This window comes from Periophthalmus magnuspinnatus, chromosome 6 (genome assembly GCF_009829125.3).
Source record: "Periophthalmus magnuspinnatus isolate fPerMag1 chromosome 6, fPerMag1.2.pri, whole genome shotgun sequence".
Classification (NCBI taxonomy): domain Eukaryota; kingdom Metazoa; phylum Chordata; class Actinopteri; order Gobiiformes; family Gobiidae; genus Periophthalmus; species Periophthalmus magnuspinnatus.
The window spans coordinates 24960342-24983566 of NC_047131.1; the positions used below are offsets into that span (position 1 = coordinate 24960342).

General features: G+C 38.1%; 1 protein-coding gene across 1 annotated transcript in view; it reads left to right on the top strand.

The window, feature by feature from the left end:
• nrn1la (neuritin 1-like a) overlaps positions 1–23225 on the top strand; it is a 49136-nt gene that overhangs the window by 24742 nt on the left and 1169 nt on the right. The window contains exon 3 of the mRNA XM_033967564.2: positions 11035–11185. Within this exon, the coding sequence (XP_033823455.1) occupies positions 11035–11185 (151 nt within the window). The remainder of the gene's footprint in view (positions 1–11034; positions 11186–23225) is intronic.

Genomic DNA, 23225 nt, shown 5'->3' on the forward strand with positions numbered 1-23225 from the left:
GTGCTGATGTAGCAGAGCCAACTGGGTAACCATGGAAACAATCAAAATTGTTTTATAGTTTTCCTCTTCCAGTTTCAAATGACAGTGTTTTGACTTATTATACAGAAGTATAGGCACTGATGCTGGAACTCTGTAAAACAAGATATAATTATTATTTTCATGGCTCCATAACTTTAAACAAATCTCCCAGTGCACAAATCTCAGGATAGAACAGTTTTGTTTCAAGTTAAATAACTACCTAAGTAAGTGACCATATCAGCCTTACAATTCCATCTCATTGGCCTGATTTTTCTGCATCATAATAATGTAATTGTTTATTTTTCATCATATGACACCTTTCTGATAAAATATTAAATATTTGGATAAAGGTGTTATTTTTGTAGTGTCCATTTCACCTGAAATGACTTTATTCTTAAACTTCTGAGGCGTGCCTTTAATTGTGAGCTCAAACCAGCTTCCACTTGTCCCAGGCTCCTGCAGATCACCTGAGTCAGCACTTGTCCTGATAGAATAATAGGATGTCATTGGATCTCATTAGCATGTGTAAAGGATTTAGCAGTCCCCTGAGGAGGCTGTAACTCACTACAGGCTCTGTTTAAATGTGTGTTCAGCTGCGACTGGCCAGATGTGCTTCAGAGGGAGATTGAGCCTCATATACAGGTCAAACAGGAGAGGCACAGGAAGGGACCTTGGTGCCTCAACCCTGTAGGGATGTCAATAATGTGATGAAGGAAAAGATTGTAGTGGATTTGCTGGATAAAACACGTCCTGTTGAACTCTGGTGGTGAAGAGGAGAAGAGTGAGGCTGAGGTATTTGAGCAACCAGATGTGTTTATTTCAGTGGTGTATGGAAAACAGACAAGCTAACCACTAAAAATGGGGGTGACAGTGGTTCAGTGGTTGAAGGATAGATTCCCATTGTTCTTGTGTACTTAGGCACTTCACCCACCTTCCCTAGTATAAAAGTGGTGTCTGCAGGGGGCTGATTGGCACTGGCAGTCTACCCCAGGGCAGCTGTGGCTCCAATAGAAGCTTACAGATGAATAGAGAAAGATGATGTAGGAACAGTCTTTATGGTATAGTTTCATTATTGCACAGTCCCAGTGTCTATAATGAGCTGCTTTAAGTCGGTCATCATCAGTATTGGATCATGACCAAAGGTAATGGTTTGAACAAATATTTACAAATCAAAACAGACAGAGGATGGCAGAAACAGCTATAAATCCAATTTGTCCAATTTTTTTCAACCCAAAGACACACACATTCACCACACACAGACCACACCGCTATTAGATCCAATTTATTCACTGATCACAAGCTCTTTGCAGACTTAAAAGCCCCATGTAAACCCCAACACTGGCTTCATTTCATCTTTGCTTTAGAGAAAAGTTGTGCTCGGTATTAAACATCTCACTTCTGTGTCTTAATACAGCGTGTGTGGAGATCAGGGAAGGATATGTCTGTGAGATCCAGATCTGCACAGTTAAGATGTGCAGAAAGTAACCGTGGTCACATTTAAGAGGCTGTTTACAGAGCTAATGACAAGTGGATGTAGAGAGATGAGAGAAGAGGAAGTGTTTAGACTGGGTAAGTTCATACAGGGATAAAATGCTTGTTAATACCAACATTCTTGTGGATAGAAAACTTAAGTTTCCGCAAGAAAGAAAACTGTATGTCGAGGATCTATGTGGATATATATAAGTGCTTTCTTTGAGTTGGGCCTGTATGTTTAAAACTCCATGCTTTCTTACTGCTAGACTTATTATGCATTCATACTGGCTTTGAATGAAATGTTTATTTAATGATATGAGAATGAGTGAAACAAAGCCTCTAAGATATGAATGTGTTGGCTACTTAAAATAATTCCCTTTTATGTCAAGCATTCACACAGTCAGATGTTTTTAGTGTTTAACAATTATTGTAGTGATACTCTGACTGCATTTAATCTGACTATTGACTGAATCTTTCATTCAGTGAGACTCTGAGCCTACATACCTGTAGGCAAATCATTATCATTCAAACAGCTGAGATATCAAATATGTAATCTATTTTCAAAGTATATGTTGCTTAAGCTCATGGATGAATTACCTAAATTTACTTTTATCTCCTTGAAATATTCATAAATCTAATATTATAGTAGCCTATATTTTTACAATGGTATATTGCAATCAATATTGAAACATAAATTCTGTTTTTAACATTATGTGGCCAATAATATTTGGTGCCAATCATTTGAAACAATCATCAATCTTGTGGTTGCAGTAGTGCGTTTTCAGTCTTACATTTTCATATATAAAAATCCCTGGTCGTTCTGCTGATGATCCTCCTCGCTTATAAACAGTTGAAGGTCTCAGTGGGATATGTGCTTATGGACACAGGCCTGTCACCTGGAGCTTCATCATTAGTGTTGCATGTTTTCAGGAGCACCCAGAGTACGTCACAAGTTCCCATAGTGTAAGTTGCTATAGCCTCACACAATAAAAACACACCAGGGCAAAGACAACCATTTAGACTGCAGCTATGGGGAAGGCGGGGGCAGGATGCTCTTCATTCAGCGATGGATTGACACCAGAAGAAAAATAGCTGTAGGTATAATCAATTTGAACGCCTTCTCTGGAGACGCAGCCCCCCCCCTCAAGCTGTGCGTGTATGTGCGTGTGTGTGCGTGTGTGAGGTGTGGTGAGCAGCAGGCATCAGCAGCCTTTCCGCTCAGTCAGCAGTGATCCTGCCAGCCTTCGCACGACCACCCTCATGAATAGATCAGTGTGGAGCGTGTGTGAACAAGTGTAAACTCACTACCATCGTGTTTGTGCATAATATGGCTCACATTTCATTATCTGTTGGATCGGTCCGAAACATGAACATTAGCTGGGTTAAAGGCACACCATGTAACTTTTCTTGTAGGGGAGCTGCCACTTGCCTATTTCCATGTAAAAGTTATTGCTTTCTTTGGCTGTAATGTTCTTCAATATGGAATTAAGATCTGTCTTGCTTTTATTTAATTACATTTTTTTCTTTTGAAATGTTTGCATTCTTGGTAAATGGTAAACGGTCACATTTTTCTATAGCGCTTTTCTACCTTCAAGGCACTCAAACCGCTTTACAACAAGAAACCACTCACCCATTCACACACACATTCATACACCGGTGTACGCAGACACTGAGGACGAGGTGGGTTAAGTGTCTTGCCCAAGGACACAACGACAGCATTCATCAGTGTGAGCTAGAATTGCACCGCCAACCTATGGATCAATGGATCTGACTGCTCAACCAATGATGTTTATGTTGAGAACGGGATTTTAACCGCCAACCTTCGAATCATTCTTATAGATCTTACTTGCTTGTCTCCATGGTAATAACTTTAATACCATTCTGGGGAAGATTCCAGGCAAAACAATCCATGGAGAGACAATTAAGGTGACCCAGTGGCAGACTCCCCATCTGAAAAGTTACATAGCGTACCTTTAAAGTTGATCTTATCGAAGGATTGTAGAAAAATAATTTTGGAAAAATTATTTTGGAATTTTTTTCTCACCAAATTAAAAAGAAAAAAACTTCATGAAACTTTAAAATGTATTTTGTTGTGAGATGTCATGGCTTCTCTCTGTTAAGAATGTCCTTGGCATTTTATCCCAACAGAAAAAATTGAACACATTTGGGAGTTTTCATTCTTTTTAATAGTAGTGCACCGTAGATTGCATGTTCAAGTTAGGTAGCAAAATGTCAAATTGAAGTTTTTTTTTTAATGAAAATTTTAAACTTGGAAATTTTATTTGGATTTGAAAACATCAATTAAAATACCTTGAACTAGGGTAAGCTCTGCGAACATGAAGTGTTTTGATTCATGTAAAAATCAGGAAATGGGAAGAAGCAATTTTCCTCAAAGACTAAGGTACCACAGTTAGGAAAATGTCTGTACTGAATCTAGAGCTGCATTCACACATAATATGCCCGCTGCAAAGTGAATGTGCTTATATTCTGGTGTTGGTCTGGGCAAGACACTTCATCCTCATTGCCCATGTAGTCATTGCAGTGTGAGTGCTTGTGACTGCAAGGACATCCTGATTCAAAATCTGCATAATCCCCATGCGACCACGCAAGAGCCACCTCATTACAAAGCAAGCAAAGTTTTTAACAGAAATTATGTCCAAACCAGCTTCTTGCTACTGCAGCACCCACCTCGATCTGTTGGGGTAAAGGTTCTATTCATTATACAGGAAAATGCAATGCACACAATCTTTTTTTCTTTAGTGGTCTATTTTTTTTGTTTCCTTTTTTTGTGGTCAGTTTGTAACTTGTCTTATATAATAAATGTCATTTCATTTCAGACCACAGCTACAAATGAATGGAACAATATTTCTGTTTGATGATGATGGTGTAAGTGAGAGGTGAAATATGAAGTATTACATGAGTGTTCCATCTCAGCCAGGTGTTTATAAGTTTTAGTTTGTTCACATTACCATTGATAGACAAACAAAAGTTTGTTTCATAGACAATAGCATCCCATTTATGAGACAAAGTGCCAAACCAATTGTGTTTATCACAGCGGTCCATCAGTCTGTCGTCTCCTGTACACTTCATCATTGCTTTTATCATATTTATGTCCCTCCGATCACAATCAAAAGAGCCGCACCTGGACATGATTCTGTCTGTATCTATCACTCAGCCCTCTGTGCTGTAGGCCTCCTGGGTGCTGTCTTGGTTCACATATCAAATATTAATGCAGGCAGGCTGAGTAGCAGCTGATCAGCTGTCCCTTCACTGGTCTGCATCACTGAGAAAACAATGAATTTCCATGTCATGTGGTGAGATTTTATAGTGCCTTACTTCAAAAGGCAACAGTACATGCACTGTAGAATAAGCTGTAAATATATTTTGCATGTTAAAATAACCTAAAACCTTAAATTTTTATTTGCAACTACACCCAAGTCAGCTACTGACAAATAACTTGCAATTGTTCAAAGGATTCTGACATTAAACCCAAAAAAAAGTTAATATGAGAAAAAGTTAATATGTGATAGTTGCTGCAATAAAATGCCACTATGAAGATGCGGGGCCTCTCATTTATGGAGTTTTGAACAGGAATGCATCCATTTCAATGATAATGTTGTTTAGAGGTTTACAATATGCAAAAAGTTCAATAATGATCTGCATGTTATAGAGAAAAAGCTAAATTTGTCTTCACTATGGCAAAACACATTTCGAAACTGTCATTTAAACAAATTCAATCAATTAGAGGATGTTCCACAAACAATGTTAATTACAGGCCACGAGGATTTACACGTAATCATTGTGTTTGGTTACACTTATAATGTGGCTATTGGCAAAGCAATTTCCTGTGATTTTCTGACATATGTGTCCCACAAGGTACTGATTATGGTGTACTTATATACATTATTATGGAGAAAAATAAAACTGGCATGTAGTTGATTACCCATTAATGAAGCCGGCATGCTGAAGACAACAAGGAAAAAGCCTCAGATGTTGGTTCCTGATTTGTGCTTTATTAATCTGAGAGGCTTCCCACCGTGGCAATACATAGAGAAACATGCATCTGTGCGGTTACTGTTTAGGTACCAAACCATTAGTGTTTAACAAGGCTGGTCTGTGTGCTCCCTAGGGATCACAGCAGGAGCCTGGTAAGTTCAATCAAGCCTGCTGTCAATTAAACCGATGTTTCCTGTGCTATAAGCGAGTGAATAGTTTATAATGATTGTATAGAAATAGTCTGATTCTTATATTATTGTGCCTTAGAAGAAGCCAAGTTTTCCACTTATATAAGTAGTAATAGCAATAGAGCACTTCTACAAGAATCTTTTTTGGCCCCTTGTGTAGTTCAAACCACCAGAGTTTCACCACTAAACATTGTACAAAAATCTACAACATTACAAGTGATATTAGTTTAAGACATCTGTACTTTAGCTTCTTATTATTTTTGCTTTGAAATATGTTGAATTTACATTTTATTAACCCAGTATTTTGTAAGTCAGTTGTTTACAAAAGTATTTATAGTTGAAACTTAACAATAATACAACTATTTTGAAAATCCAGGAACAACAATTAAATACAATATAAAATGATAAAAGATTATGCTCACACTACAATGGAGAGTAAAAGACCTTTATCATATAATAGTAATTTTATGTCTATTATAAAAATGCTATTGTTGACAGTGTAAAACAAGGCATCTGATGTAACATGAAGAAAACATCTGAGCTTTAGTTTCCTCTTCTGTCAATCATTCTCTGCAGCTTTCCTCCTCAGGTCTTCATTAATTCTTGATGGAGATGAATGAACCCAATAATCCTCAGGCGGTTGCACAGCCCTGCCTTAAATCAATAGGTTTTCTGTAAAAAAAAAGAAAAAAGAAAAAAAAGAAATACGAAATCATTTAAAGTCACAAGCCAGTGGAGTGTGCGGTGGGACAGGGATTGGCCTGTGTCTGAAATATTAAACAGGCGATCCCAGGGGAGTGGAGGAGAAGTTGTGGGAATGCACTGTCTCACACAATGATCATCTACTGCTCACATGCACCAAATGGGACATGGCTCTGCTGTTGGGACAGAGACAAACAGGTCCTCTTATGGTTTTCAATGGGCATTTACAGTGGCCAATCAGAGCGCAGCAAAGATTAAGTCAGTTTCCGTGACTCTGCTGCAGTCAACAAGTCGAGTCGAGTCCACAGGGACGCGCTAATCCTTATGCAACGCGCTAGTGTCACCAGGCAAACGCTCCAAAGGGATCGAGCTGCAGAGTTGGAAAATGTGAGTAATGAATGTGCAAGGATTTACAAATAAAATGAAAAAATAAAGACACTAGATACAATAGTTTATGACTCCTTCCATGATTTGCACAAGGCTTGAATGATTTGGGGGATAAATAATAGTACTGGAATTATTTTAACCAAATATGACCAAATATATTTTCAAACTCAATAAAACCGGATATTTTGTTAGTACTTTGCCCTTTGCATTATTCCAATGCACATTCGAATTTTAGTCCAGTTGCAATTATTCTTGCGTCCTGACTTTTAGGAGGAGTGCGTTTGGCCAGAGTAGCCTTTAAATAGAAGATATAAATAGTGCAATGGGAGCTGTTACAACAAAAACATTATCGTCTATAGTTGTTTTCTGCTTTTAATCATATCAACATGAAAAAATACTGCATCACTGCTCAGGACAACAGTCGTGTTACACTTTTATCTTTGTAAATTCAAACATGTCCTTTAGAATAGCAGTGAGGAGTAAGATGGAAAAAAATGGTCTTAAATCTATTGTATGTTCCTGTGCTTAATGGCGTGAATACAGTACTCTTCACTTTTATTGTAGATTCTGAGTCTTTTGCATTTTAAGTTGTTCATGGATGAGGCAGTTGATTGGCTACAGTGACAGCATCGTTTGTCTTTTATCGTCTTGTAATCTTTTGCATCAGAAGCAGCGGATAACAGCAGATATCTGTTCATTTAGAAATGTCATCTGTGCAATGCTAATTACTTATTGTGCTTACGACACTTTAGCTGCAGGAGACAAAGGAGACAGGTTAAACAAGGACAGGTTCGTATTCCTTATTTACAAAACTGTTTTATTTGTTGAATGTAGTGAAGTTTTTAATCACTTACATGTTATAATTTTTAGAACTAGGAATCACCTCAAATAAGTGTAATAAAAATGTAAACTGGTGTCTGTCAGGAAAAACAGTTAGAGCTTTATTTAAATGTTATTAAAAAGGACAATGATAATAGAAAGTTATTCCACCCCGCACACTTTTTCCTCTAAATCTTCCAAACTTGCTTTCTTTATGGTGGCACTTCCAGTTAAGCAGGAACCCCATTCTTTTCAACTGAGAATCTGAGAAAAGTTTTGCTGATAAAATATGATATAAAGCAGGTGAAATGATGTGTGTGAAATGTTCTGTGGTCATGTGACCAACGAGTCAACACTGCACTGATGCTCTGGAGGCTTTAAAACAGCTCTGTATTCTGTATAGAACTTATTTGCAGGCAAGCTCGGCAGCCCCATGCAAAATAATACAACCCCAATGATGATGGCGGGGCCCGCGGCAATTTCAGCAATAAAGTGAATAAAACCCAGCTGATCCATACACAATATCCAGGCATCCACTTTTCAGCTCAGTGTTTCAGTATTTTCAGTTTTCAGTAACTTGCCTACCTAAAAACAAGCAGTTGTCACCCCTAGACCAAGCTACAGGTCACTTTTGTGGAGAGGCAAGCCCTATCAGAGTAATAATTAATGTTTTTAAGGTATTTATGATGAGCAATAAAAAATGACTATAATTAAATAAAAGCTAGATAGTCAACTTTAAAATTCAAAACAGTAGTAATAACATGACATCTCCATGGAAAGAAACAAAAGACGCACCCTCCACCAGAAAAGTTGCATAATACACCTTTAACCTCCTCTTGCATGACAGGCTTTATTAACTTCTCTTTGTTATTTGGGCTGATTGGGACCTGATAAGTGTAAAAACAAACAGTTATCTTTTTACATTATGTAGTTTCTGAGAAATGTGATGTAAAACGAATGTCATCATAAGTCGACGTTTTAATCATTTTGATAAAACATTTGACATTTATTACAAAACAAACATTTATTAAGTGCCTGACACAGCAACATTTGTCCTGAATGTAAAAACTAAATGAGAAACAACAATTGTGCCTCAATGTGTCTCATGTGAAGTGCTGCTGACAGGAGCAAGAAGACATATGCCTTTACAATAAATAAATAAATAAATATATATATTCTGAACATTCTAAACTCTTAAAAATATTCTAAATTGAACATTTTTTTTGCATTGTAGCTATTCTTGTGTGCTGTTCATCTTCTAAAAATTTGCATTGGGGCCTAGACAACCCAAAATGTGTTGTCCGCATATGAGGACGCCAGTTCCTAGGAGGTTAAGTCTGATTGCACAGCTACTATTTGCACTTTTGTTTGCTTTCTTTCCATCTTCTATCTCATCCCGCTTTGTGAAATGTAGGCCAGCCGTTTTCCAATAGCGGGACTTCAAAAAACACTGAACTAAATTAATCTATGCAAGCCAGCAAAGCATGTACAGAGAGTGAAAACATGAAAGCTGATTCGACTTCAGTCACCTCCAGCCTGTGTTAATTATGGAACAACACTGGAGCGACGCAAGGATGGCTCAGAATTATTTAGTGCACTGGAAGAGTTTCCCTTTAGAAAGTGTGAACAAACAACTGCAAGCGCTGGTCATGTTGTGAGCCATGTTTACAGAGCACCAAACTTCACGGGGTTCCACATTTTCATAAAGATGATTACTTTGAAGGAGATTTGTATTTTTGGCTTGCGACTTTTGTGCAGTGTACCTGAAAATTAGGGCTTTTGTTTTAGGCCTCATGCGATGGGATTAATCATTGTGGTGTTTGATATAAACTGTCAACATAATAACAATGTAATCCTTTGAGTTCTTAAGAATAAAGGTCTAATGTTGAGACACAAACTGATTTGATCCATCCAGGAGAAATTAACAGCTTTTACAAACACAAAAATTACAAGGATGTGTTTCGTCCCATTGTTTTTCTAATCACAGATATGACACTTGTTAATGTTCGTATAAATCCTCAGTATTTCACCTGTTTTGCTCCAAGCTCCCTAGCGGCACCTGACATCTGCTGGGTAGTAACAATGCTCAAGGAATTATTTGTTTATTATAACTACTATAATTTTGTGTTTTTGTTCACAACATTTCAAGATTCATTCTAATTCATTAAGATGTAGGTGTAATCCCTCATTTGTCCAGGAGGGGTCCATGGTTGAAAGGTAGTTTTCTTGACATTTCTGCTCACCATCGTCATCTTTCAAGGCATTTTTCACATGTAATTATATTCACATTACTCACAAACTGCCTCAGTTCTTATCTAGGATGCATTCTAACTTCATGTTTTTTGCATGTCCAACAAAATGCATTTTGTTGAGATAGTACTGTCTGTGTGTAATCTTCATAAGCCTGGATAAGTTAAGACTGGTATGCGGCTGCATTCTTTGGTTTTACTCTCCTCTTCCCTGTTGCATGGCGGTGAAAGTAGCTGGTTTATTGAAAGATATTTAACTCACTGAAGGGGTGAGTAGTGATGACTGATGCTTGGGCTTTTATGTCATGCAGAATGCAAATTGTAAATCCATATATCTGACATATTCGAGAAATCAACAAATGTAATGTCAGACAATGGGGGCTCGCTGATAATTCCCCATTGCTGTCAGCAGTAAAACTACACGCCCCCATCAGTGCGTAGATGTATTTTGTTAGTATTTGGTAGGCCGGCAGTGGACAGGCTTTGGCGTGTCTCATCGGTGGTGTGGCCCATCCATCAGCTCTGGACTTTAAACACTGAATGAGGCAGAAAGTGGAGCCACAGCAGTTTGTGTGTGATGGATCGCAGTGACGCTCTCAGTCCATCAATGGGACAAATAGGCTGCAAGACGCCAGTGTCATCTGCACCGGCGTCACACTCACACCCACAAGATCAGCAAGGCCGTAGACTGTGGTTAGACTTTTGTATAGTATTGTATTTATGCTTTAATTTATGTGTAAAGATGTTAAAAGTTAGTTTTGTGTGTTGCCTAAATTATTCAGTATATTAGATTTTTCAAAAAATACTTTATCCCCGATCCAAGTTTTAAACAGTTTGGACATCTTTTTTATGTAGTTCAGCTTAAAGGTGCACCATGTAACTTTGCAGTGGAGATGTTATAGATTTGCCTAGGAAAGCTCCATAGTATGGCATTATACATATCTATTTTGCATTTATTCAATTAGATCAAAGTTAATCAATAATATTATGAAAAACTTGTATGCTTACATTTTCACAGATACTACCTGTAATTTGGCCTGGTGGCGTCATCGGCTTGTGTCCATGGAGATAGATTTAAGGCTAGGTTTAAGGCTATTCTGTGTACAGATGTAAACTATATCAGTATTAGTAATTAATACACATGAGGAAACATGTGTTGGCTAATTTGTCTCACGTGTACGCACTCTCTTGTACCTTTGCAGTGCTGCGGCCTTGGCCTGTAGCAGCCGCCTCCGCCCGCAGGTGTCACTCCATCTATAAGGGCTTTGCTCAGTGTCTCATGGCTCTGGGAGACAGTCTGACAGACAGCGCTCGCAAGGACGAAGACACACACGAGATACACTCCATCTGCAGGTTAGTGTTGTACAAGACTTCACACAACTCTAATGGCCCATTATTACATTTAAGATGATATATTTGTGTTTAAATACTGTGTCATTGTCATATTCTTGGACATTCTTCAGTTTTGTTTTTTTTTTTTTTTTCCTGTATTTTTGTATTTTTTTTTTAACACACAGAGAAAACTTGTATGAACTCATCCACATTCTCTTGGTGAATGTGCATGTTCACCAAGAGATCCTCATTAAAATTCTACTAGAACCAAAAATGTTCCATTACTCTTGGACTTACTACAGCCAGCAACAGGCTAGCTCCTTTGGTGGAGGAACTGAAAGTCAGATCTCATAAAACTAACACAACATAGTTTGAAAATTACTCAAATAAATTTCTTTTTTCTACACAGGGCTCTCTCCACTGTGTGTATGTGAGTATTTATAATGTGTTCAGGCGGTTTGGCTATAAAAACAAAGCTGTTCTTCTCCTGGGAAAATCTTGTACATTATCTGAGCATGAAAGCAGGGTTTTATAAAACGGATGAGACCAGCATTTTAGTATTTCTCGGCCCGCTCCTGTATGTTATATTGATAAGGTGGTGCATCTGTGGTCCATAGATCGAAGCCTAACTTGTGTAATTCCCCACTGTACTTACTCATCATCTGTTCTCAGACAATTAAAGAAGAATTCTTCCAATCTAGCCTGACTTGTTCTGATCACTGTCTGTGTAGTGAGCCCCGAAGTAGTCATGGGTTCAAGGTTATTTTTTACTATATTATTGCCGCTCTAGCTCCAACACGAGGTGCGCAGCCAAATGTTGTAGGCTTCTCAAATAAGAGTAAAGTTACATAAAAAAATGTTAACACATTAAATCTGGTAGTTTCGACTAGTAGACCATAACAATTTGGTTTCATCAGTCATATCTGAAGGAGCAATGCAAGAAGCACATATGTTTCAACAGAGTGCTACACTGTAAAGTATTATTCATCTTAAGGAGGAGTACACAACCCAGAGAGGAGCAATTAATCTACTTTTTAACTTGATAATTAACTGTTTCTGTCTTTATTACTTATTCAAGTTACAAATATTGCATATGCATTTGCCTAGATGTAAAAACTATGGATGTGTAACTGTGTATCTCCTGATAAAATGACATTTTAAGACCATCATACCTTTTAATTCACCCTGTCGAGGGCCACATAAAATGATGTGGAGGGCCACATTTGGCCCGTGGGCCTTGAGTTTGACACATGTGGTCTAGGGCCTAGACTGTATATATAAATGGACATAGCTAACCCGCTAGTCACCGCGTTCCAGGTAGGAAGGGAGTATGGATGACTCCAATTCATTTTCTATTGAAAAAATGTTGCCCTCTCTCTGTAACTGCTGCTGTCAGGCTCATCATTTTGGTCTTAAAATGTTTGTATTAACCCGCTCTACATGATCCTGGTATTTTTATTTTGCTAGTTTGTCCATAAATCAAGATACCCCAAAGTCCCTTACGCTAGAGTTAGTAAAAGGTTTGATTGACAGATTGCTAAACCAGCGGTGCAGGCGGGAATAGACCTTCAACAGCCTCGCTCTGGATTGGCTCTTTGGTTGCTATGATACTTGCAGCTGGAATTCCAAACATGGAACTCGTCCCCAAAATTATTTGATTGGAGCTGAATGCTGTGGGTAATGTCACATTCCTCAGTCCACTTTTGTATACAGTCTACGATTGTGATGTTGATTGTGTGTCTGTACTTACAATGTGAGAGCGTAGCATTTCTGTGTGAACCTGAGTGTACCTGAGTGTTTAAGGTAAGGCCTTAGCCTCAAGTGCTTTTCCATAGCCATGTCTTATTGATCCCTGCTGTTCCCTGTGTTTTACCTTGTACTTCAGTCACTCACTTCTGAGTAGCTCAGTGGTGTTGCAGTGTTGATCACCTCCTCTGATTTAATCTCAGCAGCACTCATCAATCACATTTAATGATACCTACACTATTATGCGCCATAAGTGCCTCAGTGGCTCAGTGTACTCTAGTACCAGGCTCAATCAGACAAACATGGATTTTCATCACTGTACCTTTACGCAGTGGTGGTAAGAATATTGAAAATGTAAAAAAAAAACAAGTATAGTACAATTGCAAAAACTGTAATCAAGTACAAAGTATTTAACTCAAAATATTCACTAGGCCCCGCTAGTTAGTTACTTTAAAACTGCTAAAATATACAAAACCTGATGATTTAAATTGTTTAAAGATGAATAAACTTATTTTAAACCACAACCCGCATCTTCTCTGAGCTCTGGTCTATAACAGCAATGCAGTGTAATTGTAGGTATGATGAGCAGACACAGCACTCAGACCGCTGCTGGCTTGTGTTGAAGCTCCTGTGATTTTAAAAAATACAATTATGTGGCTATAATTACAATGTCATTTATACATCTCCAATAAAGTTTAGAAATGATCTGACAAAAAATCTAAACAAACAAATAGAGAAACAAGAAAACAAAACTGAAACTAAAAATGAAATACTGACAATCTATAAAGACAATCTATTCAAAATACAAACATTATTTAACATGGAATATTTAAATAGAGCCAACATTTCTTGTGAAGAAGAATCTACTTGTCATCAGTAGTAGCCCTCTCTCTCTCTTTCACTTCTTGTGTGTCAGATGCTCTCATGTCAGATTGCTCCTGACCTGTGGCAGGGTCTTGCTCCTGTCTTTCTCACACTCCACATGTAACACGTATGTTGACAGGAGCGTTATCAGACATGAGAAACAATCCAAGAGGATTCACTGAGAAGTGGAGCTTGTGTCCGACTCCGTGTAGTGAATTATATATCACTGATGTATTAGTTATTTAAATAATATTGAGCGTTATACAAAGATTTTTCAGTAATGTCTGATAAAGTCTGAGTCACCTCTCCACAGATCTGACCTGTATCTGTCTCCCTTGAGATAGATATGTTTAATGTTGCAGGACACATCGTAGTACAGTAAAAAAAAGCCCTCATGAACAGAGTTAATCTGCCCCTTGTGTTTCCGTGATGTACTGGTTAAAATTCACAAGGTCTTCTCATTCACTCCTCTATATCCTGTACCTATCCATCATGGCCGCTCTCTCCTTCCCCTCTCTGTCATCCATCTCCACACAAGCAGCATCCTCTTGGACATGCGGAGGATATTAATATGTGAGTGGCACGCTGCATCGTTGCTCATCTCGGTGCAGTGTTTCTGTCAGCAGCCATTTGTAAACTACAGCAATCAATGATCAGATTGAGTCTTCAGCATTGACAGTATACTTCCAGGTCAAAGGTCAGCTGCCAGGTCAAAAGAATAAGAAGATGTTAATGTATTAATTTGACAAAATGAGTGGCAAGCTAAATCAGTAGTGTAACCTTTATAATTGATAGACTGAAAGTGAGGTAAGGAAAAGGAAAAATACTGACAATATTCTGTAACAGGAAGAGGAATTGAGAATAGGTCTAGTAGAAATTGGGTATGCTTAAGTATGAATCACTCACTGTAACTATTTATGTCATATATGTACTATTATAGTTATTTACAGTACTTCAAGAGAATGGCCATACAAGTTGTCTTTGGAGGTCAGATTTTCCAAGTTCCAGTTTTTACATTTAAACTATATCTTAAAAACCCTGTACCTGATTTTTACTGTCTTAAAAACTTGAATAATAGCAACTTTTAGAGACCAGTGCAAAGTTTTACCGTGACAGTAAAGCTAACAACAACTAACATGCTAACGTGAACTTCCTGAATATTGGACAGTAAAATGCTTTTTAATTAGATACAGGCAGTACACAGCTGACTTATTTTGACCCCAAGGACTCTTTTTACATTATAGCTTTACTGGGGCAAGACACATAAGGAAAAATCAAGTAGAGGCCCTTTAATACTACAGCACTTTACAACTAGAACATACAAACTCTGAAGTACAAGTTCTACCCTCCAAGGACAATTGGAACGGAGCATAACTTTACACAATAGTTTACATAGCTTATATATAAACACTTGAAAATGTTTTATATGTTTCAGATAAAAAAAAAACCAAAAAACTAAACAAATCTTTTTAGAAACTTCTCATAAGTGCTTAAGGGTCCTTAGCTGAATAAAAGAAGGTAAATACAATGCAGGAGGCTTGCTGGCCAGACAAGTGGGGATTTGGCCTATATATGTATGGTAATGAGATAGGATTTAAGTTTATATTTCCAATCTATCCCATTGTATTGTTTCTGTGTGTACAAAGCCTCTGTAGGCAGATGGTGGAAACATGTTGAGAATAAAACACACTTGTGAGGATTCCCTTCTGTTCCAGGGACATTTCATTATAAACGATCAGGCGTGACATTAGCGGCCTTATGGGGACTATAATGAAGTTATGAACATGAAACAGAGCACCTCCAGTGAGCGCACGGCTGCAGACTCATTATTGCCTGTTTTATATGTGGAACTCTCTCACGGGAACAACACTGCAGGTTTGTCACAAGTTAGGAGATATATATAGTGTGTTTATGTATTTAATAGCAACATTGATTAGATATAAGTACATATGTAGTATTTATATTCCTAATTAAAGGGTCTGTATTACGCTATTTGTCTGTCTATTATAATGTTGTTTCATAATCATAAACATACTTAATTTTGCTTTTTTTCATTCACACATGTTCAACACACAAACCCTACAACACACAAACAGAAAACGCTCTGTTCCACCTTGTGATGTCATGTGGTAATACAGGAAGTGCTCTACTGTGTTTTTTCAACTCGATACACCTTCACTAGAATAAATTGAATGTTTTTAGCCCAGAAAGTGTCTGTCTCTACTGAAATAAATGTAAAAGGTAGCTGTTAACTGAAAACTACTGCTTCATGACATCACAAGGTGGAGCATTGAGCATGGAGCATTTTGAGCTTTAGAGATACAGCCAGACAAATAATGCAGGGTGTGAATGAAACAAAACACAATGCAGGTATGATTTTGATAAGGTAACATCATCAGGTCACATTATAACATGGCTCAAAGCTCTACAAGAATCAATTTTGTGTAATATAGGACCTTTAATAGTCAAATGATAGTGATGAGATGAGTGTGACGTCTCCAATGTTTGGCTACACGCCCCATGATGGAGAATATTAGCACATTAACTATATTTATTACTAAAGAGTGTTACCACTTATTGAATATTGTAAAAAGAAAGACAAAAAATAAAATACATTTGATCACACCATGTTCATAGGCAATGTTGGTGATGTGTCTTGCCTAAGAACACAATAGTTACTATGGGACAGAATTGGGATTGAACCAACTTGTTCCCAAAACACATGGCACCTGTTGGTAAATGTGATTAAAAAAGATAAATAAGTGGTCCTAGCTCTTAATAATATATAATACATCTCAGTTTGGCCATAATCACTCTTCTTTGACTGTCTATGGTCTGTCCCCAGTCTCTCAGTCTTTATCCACATCAGATATCCCTCTGGGGTTTTCTTAAAGGTCATGATTAGCATCTCCCACAATACCATACCATACCTCTTAGTGCATTGCCTCCTAAATATGTACATTTTTATCTTTGTAATGGGGAAGTTTGACAGTCAAAAGTATGCAATTCAAAACCTCATGAATGGTGTTATTTGCAAGACTTTTGTACATTTTTGTACTGTGAGTATCACATGTTCCAAAAGTAACAGATTATAAATATTGTGTAAATTCCCCATCACTACAGATACAGGTGCAGCATAAATAAGTATGAAGCCCAAAGTGAAGCATCTGTGTATATCCTCAGTTTTCCAGATTGGGTCCATTGCACAAGAAGGTTAAATTATATCAACTGGACAAAGTTTTGAGAGTTTTGCAAGTCACTCAAGCTAATTGGATGAGTGAAAAAACATATTCACTCAAACCAACCAAACTTCATTGGTTGCCTGTTTGTGCAGGTTACATTTCAAAATGCTCAGCGTACAGAGCTGTCCATGGTTAGGCTCCCTAGGTTCCCTATCCGACATTCTCCACAGGCATGTGCCAGGCCGTAGTCTCAGGTCTGAGCAGCAGCTGTTAAATGTTCCATGTCGTTTGGAGATGACACAAATGTACCCTTCTTTGTATTTAAGTCAGTGAGAAGTGAACCTGCCTTTTAGTATTTAAAAATGGTAACAATATATAAATGTCTTCTTTAGTGGTGAAAATCATGAGCAGTAGTGTGATCAGCAGTAGTGTAAGTGTTGGTGTCACAGTGGCCTGCAGAGCACTACAGCAGGGCACTTGAATGTTCTTACTCTCTCTATTCCTTCAGGCTCCAATTAAAGTCCTAATCCTGAACCAGAGTGCTCTCTATACAGCCGCCTGTGTCCTCACCTCATTCCTCCTCTCTCTCCTCATCACTTATCACTCTGTACTTCACCAAGATCAGTCTGCAGAGAAGTTCATTAGAGTCGTGTATGGCCTTAGTATTTCCCAGTGTAGAAAACGGAATTAGTACAATTATAAAAACATCATCGTTTTTCAGACTGGGGGGCAGGGGCGGTGAAAGAGTAAGAGGATTAAAAAGAAATGTATATATGTTTTATTCACAAGTCAGGCATTATTTATGCATTTTAGAAAAAACTGTTGAGCTGCAATATACATACTTAAGGTTAAGGTTAGCCTTTATTATCCCCTCACTATGGTTAAGGTTTATTCATAGCACAAAATCTCACAGGTTGTCATGGCATTGGGGGCTTTGAATGTGATGGAAGGATAAAATTGAATGAATGCACTTTTTACTCTCTCTTATTTATATTTTGTCAATGGTTTTGAAAGTTTTTATTGTCAGAAGGTGAAATAGATGGTGCCTTTCTGTTTGCTGCATATGTGCACTCAGAGACACTTCTTCTGTTCACTCAAACAGACTGTGTTCATTTGCATCTGGGCCAAGGCTGCAGCAGTGTGAGCTCCCAGAGGCCCCTGGCTGCCTTTATCCCTCATATTTACACTGGACATTATGCATTCCCATTCACTTTGTGCCAGACAAGGTGCAAAAGAAATACTTGGCCTAAAGGTGCTGTGGGGTTTGCTACAATGGGCAGAGAAAAGATTTGTTTAAGAAATTGATTGATTTTACAATAAAGCAAAGATACACAAAGCTTACTTTTAATGGGCTCACTTGTTACTATTAATAACAGGGGTCTTAAATCCCTTGTTTAAGCTGCATTCTTCAGTAGTAAGCAAATAAAATGCATACGTAAGGACGATGTTGCTTACTTGGTTGTTACTCTTTTCAGTCTATTGTGGATAAAATGGATTTTTTGCAGCTCTTCATTGTATAACTTTATTTTTAAGATATTAAATGTTTTAGGATCCAGTACTTTGCAGAAGGTCAAAAGGTGTCCGTACAGTGCATTACCTTATGTACTTTCCTTACAGGATCTGCTAAATCTACAATATGCTAAACAGGCTAAAACGATGATAGGACAGGATAAAGTCCAGAGGTCAAAGGTCACTCTGACAGCAACCTTATAGCAAATAATTTGTTTCTAGAAGATAATGCAGATCTCTACCTCCCGTGCTTGTGAGTTCAATATTTTGTTATCAAATGGAAATCAATTATCAAATCATAAAAGCTGCACTGGTGTGGGGGTGTGTGTGTGTGTGTGTGTGTGTGTGTGTGTGTGTGAATGGCTGAGTGGTTGTGCTTTGAGTGCCTAGAGGGTGGAAAAGCGCTATATAAAAATATGACCATTGACCAGGTTTAGACCTCTACAAACATATTTTGAAACTCATGGGATTTTGATAAGTTTATCATTTCATATTGCAGTCTTCTCTCAAATAAATCACAATTCTTACAATACTCAGAAAGCAGTTTGATTTTTTCCAAAATTTTGCAGCCCCAATTTTTCCCATTTACCTTATGTAACTCAATTGGGAAGTGGTGTGGCTGAGGTAAAAGTAACGATTGAAAACATTTTTAAAGCTGAAAACATGAATGGAAACCCGCTGTGAAACTTGATGCCCCTGACCCCTCTGAAGTTCACTGGGCTTAAGTGAGTGCGGATTTAATCAAACTGTGTTCTTGTCATCCCTCAGTCTCTTTCAAACTGCGTAACTCTGATCGAGATGCATTATGTGTTGGACAGCACAGTCACAACGCTCCTTCACAAAGACTAACATTGCATCTATATATGTCCGGTTATTTTCAGACTATTGAATAATTAGCGTGCAGAGAGGATATATTTATGCCTCGGATCTACTTGACCTTAAAATTACCTCATGTGATGTGCCTGTGCTATCAGAGTGCTGATAAAAGGCCTCTCTTGTTGCAGAGTAAAAAAGGTGGATTTTACAGTGGCATAAAAAACACTGCTCTCCACTCTAAATGACACACAACAAATATAGCTCATAATTATTACAAAAATAAAACTCTTGTTTGTCTAGTGGCACTAAACATGTCCCCAAAGTGGTGGTGTTTATGTGCCGTACAAATGCTGATTTGACAGAGCATGGCGTGAGCACATAGAGTGTATTAACAAATGTGACATCACCCATAGCATTCGACTTCAGTCAAATGAAGCGGGGTGAGGCTAGCAGTTATAGGGGCGAATTTGGAGTGACTGCAAATATCATAGCAATGAAAACGCCAATCCAGAGTGAGGCTGTTGAAGCCCCTTCCGGTCTGCACTACTGTTTTAGCAGGGAGCAGGCGCCTAGCAACAATGTAAATCAAACCTGTTGCTAACGCTAGTGGGAGAGACCTTGGGGAAAGAAGTCAACTGATTTGTCTGTTCATATCTTCATTTACAGACACAAAAGCAAAATAAAAATACCAGAATCATGTAGAGCAGGTAAATATGAACATTTTAAGATCAAAAGGACAGATAGCCTTACAGCAGTTACAGAGCGAGGGGTGACAGTTTTTCAATAGAAAGTGAATTGAAGCCAGAATCATGGAGCTGGAAACATGCCCATGCTCACTTCTTATTTGGAAAGTGACATCTAGCAGATTAGCTATCTTCAATTATATCTACACAATTTTGTGGACTTGTCACCATTCAAAACAATGTTAATTGCCATGCCAACAGTCCTAATTTTGAAACTCTCAAACTTATGTACATATAGATGAATGTTCAGTATGCCAAAACAATATAAAGTACAGCCATGGAACTATCAGATAGGTTTCTGCGTTACTATGGTTAAAAAAATTTTTCACACTATGGTGTCAGAGTAATCCATGTGTGGTTTTTAGCATTTTAAATTGATTTATTATTTAAGTTTGACAACATAATCCCGAACCCTGTGCTATGGCCTGTATCCTTTCTAAAATACAGGACCAACGCTCCAGCAGCACCCCTCATTTGTCACTTTTCTTTAACTTCAACAAATCATATTGATTGCTAATTTTATATTTTTTCAGATATCAAAGTGATCCAAAATGCCTGGATGCTGTTGAAAATTTTTACTCAAATAGTACCTTCCATTTCTAATAAAAGAACATGCAGCCCATAAGCTCAAACTTCAATCTAAAATATAAATAGTAAACATTAACAAAACAACATAGGTGAAATAAAATAATGAAGAGCCTGGTGTGGTGTGTATGGTGTGAGGTGTGAGCAGAGTATAAGCAGCAGCAGCTCAGTGTTCTCCAGAGGTTTATTATAGTGCGCTGCAGCTGGTTGTCTGTCAGAGCCCTCTTTGGGTTTGTGCTGTCTCTGCACCACCTGTGACTGAGAGCTCACACACCTCTCAGCACTCAAACCAGAGAATATCAGTGACATAATGCAAACGCCAGGCCTGCTTACTCCGACAGTTAACAATAGCAGCTTTATAACAGTTTTTTTTTTTTTTTTTGGCATAGCACCAGTGATACTTTCAACACTTTCAACATCTTAATGTTTGACAGTGGTGTTAACTCTTAAAGTGAGGCACTGAGTTGAACCGTTCAGTTAGAGATAGAAATTTGAAATGTATTTCAAATATTTTGGAATATCTTTGGACATCTTGTTTAGTATTTGAGTAAATAAGAGCTTACTGATTATTGGCAGAAAATATCAAATTTGGCCTCATTTTCTGAAGAGTTGTGATTAGTTAAAATTAGATATCAGCAAATCATTCTGTACATTCTGTCAAAAATGTACTTAGACAGTTAAAAGACTGGACAGTTTGGTTCTAGTTCAATCTGTCTGTTGTCCGTTGTCTGTGTGTAATCTGATCTGTATGCTCCTATGGGAGAAAAATGCATTTTGAGATAACGGCCTTTGAAGTTACAATCTCCCATATAAATCTATGGATGCATGGTGATTAAATGAAATAGCAAAACATCTTTAGGTGTCGACTGGCCAATGTTGCTGTTTCCTTGTGAAAGCTTATTTACAGAGAGAGCAAACTGAACACATATGCCTGCTCATGATTATCCAAAACACTACACAATATAGCATTCTTAGAAACACATGGCAATAACTCAACAATATGACTGAGATTAAATGAATGCAGTGCTGCACATGTTTTGGTGATAAACATCTTGGTGCAGGAATCCTTTTTTGTTTGATTGGTGCATTAAGTATCTGTCGCTGTGAATGCACTGACCAATGCAGATGAGCAAAAAGTGTAGGTTACAATGCCAAGTGAAATTCATGTCATTTTGATATGGCAGCTTTTACAAACAAAAGCTCCACTCTGGAACTTGCTGCCTGGTTTATACTGCACAGAACACTTCCTCCCCACTTTCTGACATGGTCATCATCTTGGCTTAGGCCCACTGTAGATAAATGCTGCCCCCCCCCCCCCCCCCCCCCCCCCATCCCCTCTGTCTCTCTGTCTGTCTCTCTTTCTAGCTTTTTCCCTCCTCTCTCTTTCTCTCTCTCTCTGTCTCTCTCCCTCTCTCTGTCTCTTTCTCTCTCTTTCTCTCGCTGCAGCAGGTAAAAGCTGCTTTGTCAGGACGGCCCTCCAGACTGTGAGGCTGGCCTGAGGCCAGATCTCGCCCTCCACATATGCACTGTCATTATGGGACACTCATCTATAAATCCAATCTCTCTACAACTGGTGATGCATCTGGCCATGCCACACACATCAGTTATGAGTGGACTGACAGCGAGAGAGCGAGGATGTGAGTCTGTCAAAGAGGAATAAGGAATGTTTTATTATGTGTATGTTACTTTTTAGACTTTATGATCAGAGGCAGACGTCCTTAAAATGACGGAGTACAAATAAGAGATGTCCTCCGAACTGTGCCTTTTAAAAATTCGTATGATGTTTGAAGATCAGATGTGAGATCTCAACTTGACTTTTAATGCTGCAAAAAGCTAAGACTGTTTGCTCTCGTCTCGTCTAGATTCATCTATATGTTTCAAGATTAAAGCTTGATGTAGCTGACATGTGCCAAAGAGTTATTTTGGGACTTTATAAGCAGGCTGCTATTAGAGAAAATGAAACCTAAGAATATATTAATATATAATAATATATTATAATCAAAGATCTGATTACATGAGATGCTACATTGCTGCTACACTACTTTGTCTCAGTGGCATTAAACTTACCTATCTCCACGGTAACAAGCAAATGACGACACCAGAGAGATGAGCCTGCTCATAGTAAAAATGCTAGATACATCTCCATGAAGAAAATCAGGCTCACCACAAGAAAAGTTATGCAAAAAGAAAGAGAAAGGCCAGCTTTGATATTTCATGTGCCCTGGCCTATATTATTTTAAAGAATGATTGACTATTGAATATTGGAAAACCTAAATGAAGAGTGGTTACTTCTCCCGCTTGTCTGTTTCTGAATGGATTTGGTGTTGTTTGGTTTTAGCTCAGAGGGGGTTTGGAGCAGGAGTTTCTCTGTCGGACACATTTGAACAGAGCCATCTGCTCGTGCTTTCTGCTGCTGCAGTCAGTTCACACTCACAGTGGATTTCCTGAGAGACGACTTTGCAGGAGAGAATTAACAGGCTGTTATTATACTGGAAAGACTCAAGACACAATCTATAGGGGTTTAAGCAGTGCCTTTATAAATGTATGGACCATGCTATCTAATCAAGTGAGCAAAAGTAAAATGTTATTTTTCAGTGTTGTTGCCCATGGCTCTCC